Consider the following 18922-nt stretch of genomic DNA (forward strand, 5'->3'; position numbering starts at 1 on the left):
CACACACCGTGCCTGTAACAGCCGGGACATGCTGGAGGCAGCAGGGGCAGATGGCTGGGATAGCAGAAGTGCCTCAGCAGCACACACTGTGCCTGTAACAGCCGGGGTATGCTGGAGGCAGCAGGGGCAGATGGCTGGGATAGCAGAAGTGCAGAGCCTCAGCAGCACACACTGTGCCTGTAACAGCCGGGACATGCTGGAGGCAGCAGGGGCAGATGGCTGGGATAGCAGAAGTGCCTCAGCAGCATACACTGTCCCTGTAACAGCCGGGACATGCTGGAGGCAGCAGGGGCAGATGGCTGGGATAGCAGAAGTGCAGAGCCTCAGCAGGACACACTGTACCTGTAGCAGCCGGGACATGCTGGGGGCAGCAGGGGCAGATAGCTGGGATAGCAGAAGTGCCTCAGCAGCACACACTGTGCCTGTAACAGCCAGGACATGCTGGAGGCAGCAGGAGCAGATGGCTGGGATAGCAGAAGTGCAGAGCCTCAGCAGCACACACTGTACCTGTAACAGCCAGGACATGCTGGAGGCAGCAGGGGCAGATGGCAGGGATAGCAGAAGTGCAGAGCCTCAGCAGCACACACTGTGCCAGTAACAGCCGGGACATGCTGGAGGCAGCAGGGGCAGATGGCTGGGATAGCAGAAGTGCAGAGCCTCAGCAGCACACACTGTGCCTGTAACAGCCGGGACATGCTGGAGGCAGCAGGAGCAGATGGCTGGGATAGCAGAAGTGCAGAGCCTCAGCAGCACACACTGTACCTGTAACAGCCAGGACATGCTGGAGGCAGCAGGGGCAGATGGCAGGGATAGCAGAAGTGCAGAGCCTCAGCAGCACACACTGTGCCAGTAACAGCCGGGACATGCTGGAGGCAGCAGGGGCAGATGGCTGGGATAGCAGAAGTGCAGAGCCTCAACAGCACACACTGTGCCTGTAACAGCCGGGACATGCTGGAGGCAGCAGGGGCAGATGGCTGGGATAGCATATGTGCAGAGCCTCAGCAGCACACACTGTGCCTGTAACAGGCGGAACACGCTGGAGGCAGCAGGGGCAGATGGCTGGGATAGCAGAATTGCAGAGCCTCAGCAGCACACACTGTGCCGGTAACAGCCGGGACATGCTGGAGGCAGCAGGGGCAGATGGCTGGGATAGCAGAAGGGCAGAGCCTCAGCAGCACACACTGTGCCTGTAACAGCCGGGACATGCTGGAGGCTGCAGGGGCAGATGGCTGGGATAGCAGAAGTGCAGAGCCTCAGCAGCACACACTGTGCCTGTAACAGCCGGGACATGCTGGATGCAGCAGGGGCAGATAGCGGGGATAACAGAAGTGCAGAGTCTGAGCAGATACTTACTGAGGTAGAGGGAAGCCTCTGGATGATCCAGCTTCTCCGAGCTTCTCCTCAGCCCCTCTGCTGCTCACTGGGACCCTCCTCTTCCCAGCCATACTCCCCTCTGTGTAGTAGAGTTGGGCCGAACGGTTCCATGCGAACTTCCGTGGTTCGCGTTCGCGTCCCGCAGGCGAACCTTTGCGGAAGTTCGGTTCGCCCCATAATGCACATGGAGGGTCAACTTTGACCCTCTACATCACAGTCAGCAGGCCCAGTGTAGCCAATTAGGCTACACTAGCCCCTGGAGCCCCACCCCCCCCTTATATAAGGCAGGCAGCGGCGGCCATTACGGTCACTCGTGTGCTGCCTGCGTTAGTGAGAGTAGGGCGAGCTGCTGCAGACTGTCTCTTAGGGAAAGATTAGTTAGGCTTAACTTGTTCCTGTCTGGCTGCATACCTGTGCTGTGAACCCACCACTGCATACCTGTGCTGTGAACCCACCACTGCATACCTGTGCTGTGAACCCACCACTGCATACCTGTGCTGTGAACCCACCACTGCATACCTGTGCTGTGAACCCACCACTGCATACCTGTGCTGTGAACCCACCACTGCATACCTGTGCTGTGAACCCACCACTGCATACCTGTGCTGTGAACCCACCACTGCATACCTGTGCTGTGAACCCACCACTGCATACCTGTGCTGTGAACCCACCACTGCATACCTGTTCTGTTCAGTGGACCCGCCACTGTATACCTTTTCATTGAACCCACCACTGCATACCTATGCTGTGAACCCACCACTGCATACCTGTTCTGTGAACCCACCACTGCATACCTGTTCAGTGAACCCGCCACTGCATACCTGTTCTGTTCAGTGAACCCGCCACTGCATACCTGTTCTGTTCAGTGGACCCGCCACTGTATACCTGTGCTGTGAACCCACCACTGCATACCTGTTCTGTTCAGTGGACCTGCCACTGTATACCTGTTCATTGAACCCACCACTGCATACCTGTGCTGTGAACCCACCACTGCATACCTGTTCTGTGAACCCACCACTGCATACTTGTTCTGTTTAGTGAACCCGCCACTGCATACCTGTTCTGTTCAGTGGACCCGCCACTGTATACCTGTTCAGTGAACCCGCCACTGCATACCTGTTGTGTTCAGTGGACCCGCCACTGCATACCTGTTCTGTGAACCCGCCACTGTATACCTGTTCTGTTTAGTGAACCCGCCACTGCATACCTGTTCTGTTCAGTGGACCCGCCACTGTATACCTGTTCAGTGAACCCGCCACTGCATACCTGTTGTGTTCAGTGAACCTGCCACTGCATACCTGTTCTGTTCAGTGGACCCGCCACTGCATACCTGTTCTGTGAACCCGCCACTGTATACCTGTTCTGTTTAGTGAACCTGCCACTGCATACCTGTTCTGTTCAGTGGACCCGCCACTGTATACCTGTTCAGTGAACCCGCCACTGCATACCTGTTGTGTTCAGTGAACCTGCCACTGCATACCTGTTCTGTTCAGTGGACCCGCCACTGCATACCTGTTCAGTGAACCCACCGCATCAGTGCGCATACCTGTGCAGTTAAGTCGCCTAAGTCACAAAAGTGTTAAGTACCTCACCTTTATCAAAATGAATGAGGCATGGATCCCGGAGGGCTGCTGCCCGCCCCAAGACTAAGTCAGTCCCTGCACACACAGCATCTCTGCCTGCACGCCGTGTGACTGGCTGCCTGGCCTGCCCCAAGAAGACTAAGTCGCTCCCAGTCCCTCCACACAGCATGTCTGCCTGCAGGCCGCTTGACTACCTTCTCCGCCACCACCAACAGGGTCCGGGACTCCAGGCGGATTGCTGAATTTTTTAGGCCGCTGCTAGCAGCGGCCGCTGTAATAATTTTTCTGGTGCGTGTACATGACTGCCTAATTTTTCTGGCTGCACTGCGGGCAGCTGCAACAACAAAAGAAAAGGCATGTACATGCGCCCATTCCCCTTCGTGATCATTACCTTGCCGTGGTGAAGGGGCTTGCGTATCACAATGAAGCAATGACCGGCGCCTAGATGAGTGTCTCGGGGGGCACACCCACGATAATAAGGTCGTTGCCTCATTGTGGTCAGACCAAATTTGATCAGCTGGACAGTTACTGTTCTGTCATTCAGCTACATCAGCCAGGCGACCATATGGGCTGTAAAGCCACCAAAACCTGCACTCTCGCCATGGTGCGCACCAGTCCAGCACGGCCGTCACTACACAAACAGCTGTTTGCGCTGCGTTACACGGTGAGTTTGGTGTGTCAGTGTGAAGCAGTACCTTAATTACACTACCTGATTGATGTATACACATGCAAGATGTTTGAAAGCACTTTAGGCCTGTCATTTAGCATTCAATGTGATTTCTGCCCTTAAAACGCTGCTTTGCGTCAAATCCAGATTTTTCCCGGGGACTTTTGGCATGTATCCCACTCCGCCATGCCCCCCTCCAGGTGTTAGACCCCTTGAAACATCTTTTCCATCACTTTTGTGGCCAGCATAATTATTTTTTTTTCAAAGTTCGCATCCCCATTGAAGTCTATTGCGGTTCGCGAACTTTAACGCGAACCGAACCTTCCGCGGAAGTTCGGAGGTTCGGCCCAACTCTACTGTGTAGCAGTGACAGTTTGTACACTTTTTTAACCCATTGGCTGCTTCAGTAGAGTTCTTGCTTGAGATAAGTGCTCTGCTTTTCACCTCAGTCAGCGGAACTTGTTGTGCTGTAAATTTTTGGAATGCTTTCATCTCTTTCTCTACTAGCACAAAATATAGAAACTGAAAACAGGTGGTGTCTGTTATTGTCTCGCACTGCCCTCTAGTGACAAGTGGCCATAAATACACATTACAGCAGTACTAATTAGAAGGAAGGAAACGTAAGAAAGAATAAATAAAAAATGTGCTAAACTAAATTGGCCCGGAGCACTTGCAAGCCTCTAAATAAATTGGCTGCTAAAGTATTAAAAAATTGTAGCTGCAAATGTGCCCAGAAGGATTTCCAAGTTTGCTGCCATTAAAGTCAATGGGAATTTGTGAACAGTCTGGGAACATTTGCTAACAATGTTTGTCCTTCACTATTTGTGTTTTTCCTTTCACATCACGCAGCTTCCTGCTTCCTTTCACACAACGTGCGCATTCATAATTACAATGTATTCCGCTGCATCTATCAAATCTCCAACAAACATGGAAAATTGCAGTCTCAATAAAGGTACTAGGCAGCAGGATGGTGGTGAAAATCATTACTTTTTACCTTCATACAATTAATTTCTCATCTTTTTTTATGGTGAAGTACACCCTATGAGATTCGCTAGATGACATGAAGTTTGTGCAGGCATAGGGGCACTTTGACTCCCTGTAGACCACCAGGAAATACTTTGTGGGATGTATGGACAAGTGGACCACTAGACTACCAGGGTATGCTGTGGGGGCATGTTGGGACCACTAGGCTACAAGGGAATATTGTCCGGAGACCACTAAACCATCAGGGAATAGTGTAGGGGATGGTGAGACCACTAGACTACCAGGGAATACTGTGGGGGGATGGGGGATCACTGGACTACAAAGGAATATTGTGGGGAGATGTGGAGACCACTAGACCATCATGGAATAGTGTGTGTGTGTGTGTGGGGGGGGGGGGGGGTGAGATCACTAGACCGCCAGGGAATACTGTGGGGGGATCACCAGTCAGCCCAGCCAGCCCTGTATTCAGCCACTCAGTACAACAGCAAGCCAGCTAGCTCAGCATGGCAGCCATCCAGCACAGATGCCAGGCGAGGGGGACAGTTATATTTTGGACACATTGCTTAATTATGTGAAATGCTGCCCATGTATGTTTTTTTTATATATAATAAGTGGGGTGTAACGATCAGTGTAACACAGAGAGGGTCTGATTACCGGTGATCTGCAGTATCACCGAGAATGCAGATATATACCCGATTATTGTTGATCTGCAGTATCACCGATAATCAGATATATCTCTAACCTCTGGACACCTGAGTAATAAGAGTGTTTGGTGCAACAGTAATACTTTAGAGGATTACACCTGAGGGGCAGGTGCAAGGCAGTAAGAAGTACTGCACAAATGACAAGTTTCTTCCGCTAGCCTGAGACTCTCCCGAGGGAGGAGTCAGGCTGGAAGTGGGAAGGACAGAGTGTGAGTGACACCAATGAGGGATGTCACCAACAAATCTGTGAGCTATCTCTAAGTAGGGAGATAGCTCTCGGGGTCGGACAAGCCAGGTCGGTAACAGACAGACAGATCAGGTACAGAGACAGGAGACAGATACGGAATCCTAAGACAAGCAGAGTTTGGCAACAGAGTATCAGATATAGCGAAGTACCAAATCAGAGATCAGAAGAGTAGTCAGAAAAGCAGAAGGTCATAACAAATAATCAACAATGCCTAGTCTTGGGTGTGAGCTCCTTGATCATCAACACCCTGGAACTAGTCTGAAACAATAACTGGATGGTAAAGCTATTTTCTAGTCTGAGGTGTGAGGTCCTTGATCATCAACACCCAGGAACTGGTCTAGATAATAACACAGATAATACAGTTTCCCTAATCTGAGGTGTGAGGTCCTTGATCATCAACACCCAGGAACTGGTCTAGATAATAACACAGATAATACACAGTTTCCCTAATCTGAGGTGTGAGGTCCTTGATCGTCAACACCCAGGAACTGGTCTAGATAATAACACAGATACTGACAAGGTCTGAGTGCTACCACGTAGTGATCGCAACGCCAGACACCAGAGAAATGACCAGCACCCAGTATATATACTCAAGCGCTCTCCAGCGCCTCCCCTAAGTGCTGGACCAATGAAACCTGATGGAATTGTCAGCTGATCGGCTTGGTCAGCTGGCACCCTTCTGACTGTCATAAAGGCTCTGCCTCTCAGCGCGCGCGCGCGCGTCCTTCTGAACCTGTGTGGACTATCAGTCCCAGCCACACCAGACATGTGTTGTAATGCTTCCGCTGTTTTGAACGCGGGGCCAGCCGCACCGCTATTAGAGCATGCGGCGGTTTCCCCGCATTCAGCCATACTGCTGGTAGTGGGCCCCTGCGTGTAAACCGCCGCGTCGGACGCGGAATCCGCCCGCCTTGCTCACAGGGCATGCGGCGGTTTCTCTGCGCTCCGTCAGGCTAGTGGATGCAGGCCCATGCGTACCAGCTGCCATGTTGGACGCGGAATCAGCCGCCTTACTCTGAGTACTCGCGGCGGCTTTTCCGCGTTTTCTCACAGTACACCCCCCCCCCCCCCCCGAGGAGTGGACTCCGGACAGCTCCTACCCGGTTTCTCAGGATACAAAGCGTGGAACTCCCTCCTTAATTTATCCGCATGCATGCGACACTCAGGTACCCATGTTCTCTCCTCAATACCATACCCTTACCAGTGAACCAAATACTGTACTGAGTTCTGTACCACACGTGAGTCTAAAATCTTTTCTACTTCGTACTCAGGTTGGTCATCTACCATCACAGGAGGAGGAGGAATGGAACCCACATGTACTGCTGGCTTAAGCAGGGACACATGAAATGATCTTACACCACGCATGCTGGCAGGGAGATCAATGGCATAAGTAACATTGTTGATCTTCCTGGTTACTGGAAAAGGGCCCACAAATCTGGGTCCTAACTTGGGTGAGGGCTGTTTCAGAGTCAAATGACGCGTGGACACCCAGACCAAGTCTCCTGGCCCGGAATTTCCACTCTAAAGAGCGTCTTTTGTCAGCTTGACCTTTCTGACTTTGAAAAGCCTTCTCCAAATTCTTTTTCACGATCCCCCACATGTTCTTAAATTACTTTTGCCAGGCCTCCAAAGCTGGAAACGGAGTGGAAGCTACTGGCAATGGGGAGAATTTAGGCAACTTTCCAGTCACCACTTGAAATGGAGAAAACCCAGAGGAAGAGCTTTTCAAATTATTGTGTGCAAATTCTGCAAACGGCAAGAACTTGACCCAATCATTTTGCGCATCCGCGACATAACATCTTAGAAACTGTTCCAATGACTGATTAATTTTCTCAGTCTGACCATTGGTCTGTGGGTGGTAGCCTGACGAAAATGACAGTTCCATGCCCATTTGATGCCAAAATGCCCTCCAAAATCTGGAAACAAATTGGACTCCCCGATCTGACACTATGTTTTCCGGAATGCCATGCAGCCGGAAAATATGTATGATGAAAAGATCAGCCAACTCCTGGGCCGAGGGGAGTCCTTTCAGGGGCACAAAATGGGCCATTTTACTGAAACGGTCGATTACCACCCAAATGACCGACATGCCTTCAGACCTTGGAAGCTCACCCACAAAATCCATAGACAAATGGGTCCATGGTTCACTCAGGGTGGGCAAAGGCTGCAACGTTCCCACAGGTGCCAGACGGGAGGATTTGCTTTTAGCACATACTGCACACTCTCTAACATACTCCGTGCAGTCAGTTGCCAATGAAGGCCACCAAGCACACCTAGCCACAAGATATTGTGTTCTAGAGGCCCCAGGATGTCCAGCATTCTTGTGGGAGTGGAACATCTGCAATATCTGGAGACGAAATGGCAATGGTACAAACATAACCCCTTCCGGTTTTCCCTCAGGGACATCCTGCTGAAAGGGACTTAAAGTCTCCGTCCAGTTTTTCCAGGTCTCAGTAGCTGCCAACACTACTTTCTGTGGGATAATAGTTTCTGGGTCTGAGGGCTGTGCTGTCTCTGGCTCAAAGCATCTAGACAAGGCATCTGCCTTAATGTTTTTACTACCCGGAGTGTACGTAATTACAAATCTGAATCTCGAGAAGAACAATGACCATCGAGCCTGACGGGGGCTTAATCTTTTAGCCCCCTCAATGTATTCCACATTTTTGTGATCAGTGTAAACTGTAATCGTATGTTCTGCTCCTTCTAGCCAATGACGCCATTCTTCAAAGGCCAATTTAATGGCTAGGAGCTCCCTGTTGCCTATATCGTAGTTTTTCTCTGCTGGTGAAAACCTACGAGAGAAATAGGCACACGGGTGTAATCTTCCCTGCAGCCCAGAGCGCTGAGACAGCACAGCCCCTACCCCGACCTCCGAGGCGTCAACCTCTACAAAAAATGGATAAGAGGTGTCGACGTGTCTCAAAATGGGTGCAGAGCAAAACAAATCTTTTAAAATGGAGAAAGCCGCCAGAGCTTCGGGGGACCAGTGGTTGGTATCTGCCCCTTTCTTAGTGAGACTGGTGAGGGGTGCTATGACTGTGGAGTACCCCTTTATGAACCTTCTATAGTAATTAGCAAACCCTAAAAATCTCTGGAGAGATTTTAGTCCCACTGGCTGAGGCCATTCCAGGACAGCAGAGACTTTGGCAGGATCCATAGAAAGGCCCGAGGTGGAAATTATGTATCCCAGAAAAGCGACAGATGTCACCTCAAAAATGCATTTCTCCAATTTAGCATAAAGCATGTTTTGTCTAAGCTTGTGCAGCACGAATTTGACATGAGCCCTGTGCTCAGAGAGGTTGTCTGAGAAGATTAGTATATCGTCCAGATATACCAGGACAAATTTACCCAACACCTCCCTGAAAACTTCATTAATGAGTTCCTGAAAGACGGCCGGGGCGTTACACAACCCGAAGGGCATCACCAGGTACTCGTAATGCCCGTCGGGTGTGTTAAAGACCGTCTTCCACTCATCGCCCTCTCTGATCCGCACCAGGTTGTATGCACCCCGCAAATCCAATTTCGAGAAAATCTTAGCATTGGTGACTTGAGTGAATAAATCGTCTATCAAATGCAATGGATAGCGATTTTTTTACTGTGATCTTATTCAGACCCCGGTAATCAATGCATGGACGAAGGCCTCCGTCCTTTTTTTTAACAAAAAAGAAGCCTGCTCCAGCAGGTGACCGGGAAGGACGAATGAATCCCTTAGCTAAGTTTTCACGGATGTACTCTTGCATGGCCACTTTTTCTGGCTCAGACAAATTCTAGAGATGACCTCTAGGGGGCATACAACCAGATAGGAGATCAATGGGGCAATCGAAAGGGCGATGTGGAGGTAACTTATCGGCAGCTTTGGGGCAAAGCACGTCCGAAAATTCAGAATATTGATCTGGTACTCCCTCCACGACGTGAATCTTGGTCTGGCCCAAGGTCACCTTCACTAAACAATGATGGAAACAGTGGGCAGACCAGTTAGTTAACTGACCAGTGGCCCAATTTATCTGAGGGGAGTGAAGGTGTAACCACGGCATGCCAAGGATGACTGTGGAGGTAGTCATGTGTAACACAAAAAAATGTAACTTCTCCCTATGCAGCACCCCTATAGTGACTTCCACCTCTGGTGTCTGAGACAGAGGACGGTTACGTTGCAGAAGGGAATCATCCACTGCCGTAACTTGGATGGGTGGTTTTGCCGGGGTGAGCAGAATACCCAATTTCTTTGCAAATTCGTAATCCATAAAATTAGCCCCTGAGCCTGAGTCAACAAAGGCCTCAGTGACTTCAGATTTATCCTCCCATGCAATTGTACAAGGAAGGAGCAACCGTTTATCATCTAGGGGTAAAAATTGTACGCCTAGGGTATTACCCCCAACTACTCCTAGGCAGTAGCGTTTCCCGACTTCTTAGGGCAATTCTGTACTCTATGACCCCCTTCTGCACAATAAAGACACAGCTGTTCTGAAATCCTGCGTCTCCGCTCCACTTGAGGCAACTTTGACCGGCCAATCTGCATCGGCTCGGGTGGAGGCGAAACGGGAGGAGGTGGAGTCACAGGGGGCGCAGCATAGGATACCATTCTCACATGGTTTCTACCCCGGGTCTGTCTCTGATAGCGCAGCCGGCGATCTATCCTGATGGCCGATGAAATGGCCTCATCAATGGACTTAGGTTCAGGCTGACTTAACATAAGATCAGAGACCTCATCTGACAACCCCGATAAGAAACAGTCTAACAGGGCAAAGGTCCCCCACCTGGCTGATACTGACCACCTCCTAAATTCAGCAGCATACTCTTCTACCGGACTTTTGCCTTGACGTAACAGCTTGAGCTTCTGCTCAGCAGTCGAGGCAATGTCTGGGTCATCATAAATTATAGCCATGGCTTTAAAAAATTCTTCTACCGAAGTCAGGGCTAAGTCTCCGGTGGGCAGACTGTACGCCCAGGTCTGAGAATCACCCGATAACAAAGTTTTAATAAATGTGACCTTTTGGGCCATAGTTCCTGAAGATCTAGGCCTCAACTCAAAGTATGACAACACTCTACTCCTAAAATTTCGGAAATCAGATCTGTGACCAGAAAATTTTTCAGGTACAGGCATACGTATGTCTGTGCTAAGAGGAGATCGCACTTCATCCACAGCCGTCTGGAGGGTTTGTAAAGACCCGGACAACGCATCAATGAATGCCCGGTGATTACCCAGCACTTGGTTGATGTTATCCACCGAAGTGGTAAGTGTGCCCAGACGGTCAGTGGGTGCGTCCATTTGTGTTTTGGTCTGGCGTTCTGTAACGATCGGTGTAACACAGAGAGGGTCTGATTACCGGTGATCTGCAGTATCACCGAGAATGCAGATATATACCCGATTATTGATGATCTGCAGTATCACCGATAATCAGATATATCTCTAACCTCTGGACACCTGAGTAATAAGAGTGTTTTGGTGCAACTGTAATACTTTGAGGATTGCACCTGAGGGGCAGGTGCAAGGCAGTAAGAAGTACTGCACAAATGACCAGTTCCTTCCGCTAGCCTGAGACTCTCCCGAGGGAGGAGTCAGGCTGGAAGTGGGAAGGACAGAGTGTGAGTGACACCAATGAGGGATGTCACCAACAAATCTGTGAGCTATCTCTAAGTAGGGAGATAGCTCTCGGGGTCGGACAAGCCAGGTCGGTAACAGACAGACAGATCAGGTACAGAGACAGGAGACAGATACGGAATCCTAAGACAAGCAGAGTTTGGCAACAGAGTATCAGATATAGCGAAGTACCAAATCAGAGATCAGAAGAGTAGTCAGGAAAGCAGAAGGTCATAACAAATAATCAACAATGCCTAGTCTTGGGTGTGAGCTCCTTGATCATCAACACCCTGGAACTAGTCTGAAATAATAACTGGATGGTAAAGCTATTTTCTACTCTGAGGTGTGAGGTCCTTGATCATCAACACCCAGGAACTGGTCTAGATAATAACACAGATAATACACAGTTTCCCTAATCTGAGGTGTGAGGTCCTTGATCATCAACACCCAGGAACTGGTCTAGATAATAACACAGATAATACACAGTTTCCCTAATCTGAGGTGTGAGGTCCTTGATCGTCAACACCCAGGAACTGGTCTAGATAATAACACAGATACTGACAAGGTCTGAGTGCTACCACGTAGTGATCGCAACGCCAGACACCAGAGAAATGACCAGCACCCAGTATATATACTCAAGCGCTCTCCAGCGCCTCCCCTAAGTGCTGGACCAATGAAACCTGATGGAATTGTCAGCTGATCGGCTTGGTCAGCTGACACCCTTCTGACTGTCATAAAGGCTCTGCCTCTCAGCGCGCGCGCGCGCTTCCTTCTGAACCTGTGTGGACTATCAGTCCCGGCCACACCAGACATGTGTTGTAATGCTTCCGCTGTTTTGAACGCGGGGCCAGCCGCACCGCTATTAGAGCATGTGGCGGTTTCCCTGCGTTCAGCCATACTGCTGGTAGTGGGCCCCTGCGTGCAAACCGCCGCGTTGGACGTGGAATCCGCGCCTTGCTCACAGGGCATGCGGCGGTTTCTCCGCGCTCCGTCAGGCTGGTGGATGCAGGCCCATGCGTACCAGCTGCTATGTTGGACGCGGAATCAGCCGCCTTACTCTGAGTACTCACCGCGGCTTTTCCGCGTTTTCTCACACGGGGGCATCACATTGTCTAGCTTTGAGTAAAAGCAAATCTGAAAATTAAGTTAGAAATTATATCCTATAAGTGGCTGGATAGTGTACTGGTAATGGCCCTGCCTCTCACACAGGAGATCGGGGTCCAAATCTCAGCTCTTCTGAGTAAGTAAGCCAGCACCTATTCAGTGAGGAGACCTTGGGCAAGACTCACTAACACTGCTACTGAGTGTGCTCTAGTGGCTGCAGTTCTGGCACTTTGAGTCCAACAGGAGAAAAGTACTATACCAATACTGGAGTTATGATTTTAATGTGGACCCTGTCTCCTCATTCCAGCAGGGTCCCTAAAGCCATATTCAGCCAGTTGGTGAAATAATACGAATGGGGGGGGGGGGGGGGGGCAGTGCAAGAATGAGGGGACAGGAAAAGCTCAATAGGATCCAATGCCTTCCCACTCCATAGGAAATTATCTGAATTTATTTTTTAATTTAAATCACTTCAGATTTACTTAAAGTGTGGAGGAAACATTGCATGTGCTTTTTATTTATTTTTGTGGGAAGGAACTGAGCAGGTTTCAGCAACATGTATTGGTGTGCGATCCACAGGGACATCAGACAATGCATAGACAGCACTGCCTGATGGGCACACTTATGTATTGAGTGGAGGTTGGTTCTACCCACACAGTGCTGTAATATAGAGCTGTGCTATTCAGTGAAGGTGAATGGGAGCAGCGCTGGAGCAGAGAGCAATGCAGCTGGCAAGGGGTATTGTAAAATGCACTGCCACCTGTGTAAATGTGATCGTGTGCCCAGGACCTTATTATGTTGAAGCTGGCACTGACCCAAATAAGGTTTTTGGGGTATGTGCTGCTAAACGTGATGTCTGGGGCACAGTCTGTCAGCTGCTGGGAGGAGGAGCATGGCTAGAAGAGAATGGGAGTCCCAAGAGAGATATGGAGGGATTAAAGGGAATCTGAAGTGAAAATACACTAATGATATAATGAATTGTATGTGTAGTACAGCTAAGAAATAGAACATTAGTAGCACAAATAAGTCTCATTTTATTTCCAGAACAGGAAGAGTTAAGAAACTTCAGTTGTTATCTATGCAAAAGAGCTTCTCTGAGCTCTCCAACCCAGCTTGGCATGCCAATTATACAGCCACTAAGAGATTTGGGCACAGGGGAAAGCCAATAAACAGCTTACCCTGCTCCATCACAAGTCCCAGCAGTGTTAATTACTATTCCCCTCCAGGCTGCCATGGATAGTGGGGGAAAGATGTAATTCGTCTTCCAGCTAATGCTGGTGGCCAAATGACTGTGCTTTTGCAGGAATTTGGGCTACGTCTTTTGAAGGCAACCAAGTTACTCACTGAGCGACGCTATAGCTATAATTCCTATTATGGCCTATGGTGGCACCGGCTGCGCCCAAATCACCTGCATTGCTTTTACATCACTCCCCCAGCTTGGGTCGGCTTTAGTGCTGTTTTCTGAAGCACTTATCTCAACCTGTCTTTCACTGTTTCTTTTTTGTTTAAGGTTTTACTGCCAGGAAGTTGAAAGGGTCATTAGCCCTGCTCTGTTTCATCATTTAAAATACAAAGTGTAGTTTTTAAACTGCAAATATTAGAGAAAGATGCAATATTATAATAGTTATAGAACTAAAAATAAAAATGAGACTCTTTTTTTGCCACTAATGTTCTATGAAGTATCTTTACTGCACATTAAATTAATTACATCATAAGTCTTTTCCCCCTTCAGTCTCACTTGAAGTGGACAAACCCAGTCCAGACAATTTCTCCAGTAGTTCTGCCTCTTCCAGTCTGGTGCAAGAAACTGACACTTCCTGTAACTATGGAGCCACATCCATACAGCAGCTCTACATCTCCAGCAACTGCCTGGGGCTAAAATTATTATCATAATAACAGAATGTGATATGTCCGTACATGAGGATGTTGTTGAGTGACCGATGATAGTAATGATAATAATAGATTGCTGATTGCAGGTAATTCCACAAATAGAGGCTGCAGTTAGCCTATTCACCACACGATGGCGAACACGTCTCCCAGGTGGAACGCACAGGCAGGAAGAAGTGAATCAATTGACAGGAAGTGGTGTAAGACAGCAGGAATTAGAGGGGACACGTGTTTAGAAGAGGTAATTGTATGATTTCTGTTATACTAGCAAATAGCAGATTTATGTGGGTTAGCTTATGTTATAAATGAATCTCCTATGGGAGTCCCAGTGCTTGGGAGCAGCAGCCACTATGGGGATACACAGCAGCCACTCTGGAGCAGCGGGGAGTCTTACCCCCGGCCTCCTTACTGATCAGCTGCTGCTGCAGCCAGGATATGAGCTCCGGTCTCCTGTGTCAGAGGAGGTGTCTATATCCAGTGTACTGGCCAGCCACTGCTCCTAGTGCAGCACACATGGGGGGATTAGTGGGTGGTTTGCTGTGATTGAGTTCTTATCCATCTACAGAATATTTTTTTGATCAAAGAAAAATATCTGATCTGTCAGTCGATTGATCAGAACTCTGTGAAAGTATGGCTACTTTTATGTGGGGTTTTTGTGCATTGTGAAATGAGGTGTCTGGCTGGTCTGTGGGATACAAGGAAACAGTGTGAATATAATATGTACGTACCATCACAGTATGCAGATGTGTTATCATCAAAATCTTTAAACATGCACTATAAAGAGAATCTTTAGCGAAAATAAACTTATGAGACAATCACCCACAAGTGACAGCAATGGGGAGTGAAGGGGGAAGTGGGATGCTGGATCGGTAGTTTCACCACTGATAAGTGTACAACCAAGATTATAATTTCCTTATTATCTAGCAAAAGGCAGCAGCATCCTGTACAGATCACATGACCACATCACTGAGGATGAACGAGGACCAGAGTCACATGACTGAGAGGATATTCAACCTCACCCTGGAGATCATCTATCTGCTGACTGGAGAGGTGAGGAGGATTCTGGGAGGTCACATGACTACTCCTATCACTATTAATGAAGCACACACCTGACCAGAGAGGTAAAGAGGATTCTGGGATTCTCATCTCATGTGACTTTTTTATGTTTCTTCAATACAGAGTTTTCCCCCAGTGAAGTCTGGTGATCAAGTGACCATCACGGTGCCCCCACCTCACTCCCTGATATCCGAGAGGCACAAAAATGAGAGGATGCTTGAAGTTGCCAGAAAGATTTTGGAGCTGCTCACCGGAGAGGTGAGCGGTGCTGGGAATTATGAGTAATACAAGGGGTTTGTCTGGGTGGTAACGGTATCATTGTGTGCGTCAGGTTCCTATAAGGTGTCAGGATGTCACCATCTATTTCTCCATGGAGGAGTGGCAGTATTTAGAAGGACACAGGGACCTCTACAAGGACGCCATGATGGAGAATCAGCCGCCCCTCACATCACCGGGTAAGAAGAGATTTTAATTTCTTGTAAACTAGTGAGCAGTGCAGAGGGTCCACCTAGATCCCCCCCCCCCCTTTATCTAATAAACACATACAGACAATGTATTCAGTCTATTTGTGTGTTTACTACAGATAGATCCAGTAACAGAAACCCACCAGAGAACTGTACAGGTCCTCTTTATTCCCAGGATTTTCCACAAGAAGATCCCATGATCCCCCACCATCATCAGGTAGGGATAGCTACATCCTCATAGACTACAAACTGTTTGACATGTTTGCCTTCTACGTATGCTGTTATCTGTTTTCACAAATTAAATTACCTCTTGTTTTGTGCACTTAGGGTGGAGAAATAATAGATGTAAATGCTGTGGTTAAAGAGGGTGAAGAAGGGATGTATGTGAGGAGTGATCAGCAGTCTGTGGAGGAGGGTGACATGATGGGGATCAGTACAGAGGAAGAAGAAGAAGAGATGTATATGAGGAGTGACCAGTCTGCAGAAGGTGACATGATGGGGACAAGTCAAGAGGAGGACACTGTTACAGAGGAAAGAACCGGTGAGTAATCAGCAGTAATATAGAGTAATGTGTATCTGTATTGCTGTTATAACTGTCACTGCTCACAGACTGGCCATATTAGGGGTTATGCAGTGTGCTTATATTAGATTTTTGTCATCTAGAACTATAATCCCTGATTAGTAGTAATCTGTACAATACACACATTAAAAATATCATAAGTGATCAGAATATAGGTTAAAATAATCCCAATAAACACAAGAGATAGAACAGTTGGTGCCAGAATATCCCATCTCCTATAGACAATAGAAAATCTGATGTAAAAATAAATCTCAGTGCTGAAACTCAATACTTAGCCCAATCCAGCTGCCATATGACCCCAGCAGTTCATCTAAGTTGTAGATAAAGTCCTTCCAATGTCACTTCTCACAGCCAAACAACTACCCCCCCCCCCCCCCCCCACTTGCCGATCTCTATCCCTCACATGCCGATCTCTGCTCTTCCTATGCCTATCTTCCCTTCTCATGCCGATCTCTCATCATATGCCAATCTCTGCTCCTCCCCACATGACGATTTCTCCTGCTCACATGCTGATCTCTCTTCCTCCTATGCCGAGCTCTCCTCCTCCTATGCCAATCTCTCTTCCTCATATGCCGGTCTCTCCTCCTCACATGCCGATCTCTCCTCCTCACATGCCGATCTCTCCTCCACACGTGCCAATCTCTCCTCCTCACATTCCGATATCTCCTTCTACTATGCTTATTTCTCCATCTTGTATGCCAATCTCTCCTCTTATGCTGATTTCTCCACCTCATATGCTAACATCTCTGCCTCATATGCTGATCTCTCCTCCTCTCAGACCATGCAAAGAATCATCAGGGGAGAAAGACGGGGAAACTTTCTTAGATTTACAACCAAGAATACTTATTAATGAAACACCAATGTGTACAAACACAGTACTCACATTCTGGGCCCTATTCTATAGAACCCAATGAATAAACAGCGTATAAAATCACCACATAAAATGTCACAGGGCATCAATCGTCTGTTTCATATGATTGCCTCTTTTCAACCCTTCCGGCTTTGTCGGAGGTAATCCTTCATTGTAAATATGGCAGCATCCTCATGCCTCTCACGTCAAGTCCCATTTAATTCCTGTGTATATCAGGGTTTACTCCGTGAAATCTCAATCCACTCCCGGAGGTCAGGTACCACAATATGACGTGTCTTCTGTAGAGATCTCCTGAACAGTTCACTGGCGGACAGTTCCCGACGAACTTGGGCCATTCGCATTTAACGCAAATGTTTTTGAAAAAATTAGCTTTCACATTTTTTACATTAAAGTCAATAGTTGCCAACTTTAGCGGTTAATAGAAAGCCGTACTTACGTGCTAGAAACACCTAATTTGCAGGGTATGTTAAGGAAGACAATGGGAAGAAAAGGATTTTTTTTTTTTCAAGAAGACGTTATAGTTTTGGAGAAAATCGATTTTAAATTTACGATAGGAAAAAAGTATACTTTTTAAATGTGGTAAACAACAGCTAATGTACCAATCCAACGGTAGTGTAAATTTCCATTTATCAAAAGAAAGAGCAGTGAATTTCATGACGCGGAAACCCAGTGGCAGTGGCAACGCTTTGGCCAGGGACATATATAGCAGCAATATGGCTGTATAAGGATCCCTGGCAACTTGTCCTATTTTTTTTTTTTTTTTTAATTTGTTTGTTCAGAGTGTCATAAATCTATAAATGACATGAGGTCCCCCCTCCCGAGCATCTTTAACCTCTTGTCTCCCATGCAGGCTGGGATAGCCAGAATGCGTAGCCTCGGCTGAGTGGGGCTTTGCACCCTGAGCTATACCAGCCGGCATGGTCCATGGTAATGGGGGGGCTCTGGGGGGGAGGGGTGGCCAAGCCTCCCCCTTTTCCCTATAGCCCTTGCCCAGTCCATGGACAAGGGGCTCTTCCCCACATCCCTAGCCCCAGGAGGAGGTGAGGGCCGACAACGTGTAGGGGGTTTCATGGTGGCATCTGGGATTCCCCTTTAAGATGGGGACCCCCAGATACCAGCCCCTCCCCAGGAGAAATGAGTATAAGGGTACAAAGTACCCCATACCCATTTCCACAAAGGTTAAAATGAATTAAAACATAACCATGAAAAAAGTCCTTAAAATGTTCTTAATTAACCAGAAATACCTGTACCTTTAAAAAAAAAAAAAAAATCCACACCATTATCCTTGGAAAAGTCCCATGCCAATGTCCTCTCGCTAAGTTGATTGAAGATCTCCGCTGGCCGCCGCCACACATGACACTCCCCGCTGCAGCTCTCAGCTATACTGTATAGCTGAGAGTCCTGTCCTGTGCAGAGGCTCCAATGTCGGCTCCCACTGTCCTCCCTGCCCCGACACCTATCACCCCCACCAATGCTGGCCCCTAGTGCACCCATGGGTAGGGGGTGATAGGTGTTGGTTTTTGTTCCCTTTTGAATGCTGGCGGTACTTTAACTCTAGTGGTAGCATGAGACGGAGTCTACAACCTACTCAAGTGGCTCAGGTAATGCAGCTTATCCAGGATGGCACATCAATGTGAGCTGTGGCAAGAAGGTTTGCTGTGTCTGTCAGCATTGTGTCCAGAGCGAGGAGGTGCTACCAGGAGACAGGACAGTATATCAGGAGACGTGGAGGAGGCTGTAGGAGGGCAACAACCCAGCAGCAGGACCACTACCTCCACCTTTGTGCAAGGAGGAACAGGAGGAGCACTGCCACAGCCCTGCAAAAT

General features: G+C 48.4%; 1 protein-coding gene across 1 annotated transcript in view; it reads left to right on the forward strand.

Annotated features, from left to right (window-relative positions):
- The first annotated feature begins 14314 nt into the window (after positions 1–14314).
- Positions 14315–18922, forward strand: part of LOC137535839 (zinc finger protein 721-like) — a 58481-nt gene continuing 53873 nt past the window's right edge. The window contains exons 1-6 of the mRNA XM_068257726.1: positions 14315–14366; positions 15056–15175; positions 15305–15439; positions 15513–15636; positions 15765–15862; positions 15973–16186. Of these exons, the coding sequence (XP_068113827.1) occupies positions 15080–15175; positions 15305–15439; positions 15513–15636; positions 15765–15862; positions 15973–16186 (667 nt within the window). The 5' untranslated portion in view covers positions 14315–14366; positions 15056–15079. The remainder of the gene's footprint in view (positions 14367–15055; positions 15176–15304; positions 15440–15512; positions 15637–15764; positions 15863–15972; positions 16187–18922) is intronic.

The sequence above is a fragment of the Hyperolius riggenbachi genome, chromosome 10 (assembly GCF_040937935.1).
Source record: "Hyperolius riggenbachi isolate aHypRig1 chromosome 10, aHypRig1.pri, whole genome shotgun sequence".
Taxonomy (NCBI): Eukaryota; Metazoa; Chordata; class Amphibia; order Anura; family Hyperoliidae; genus Hyperolius; species Hyperolius riggenbachi.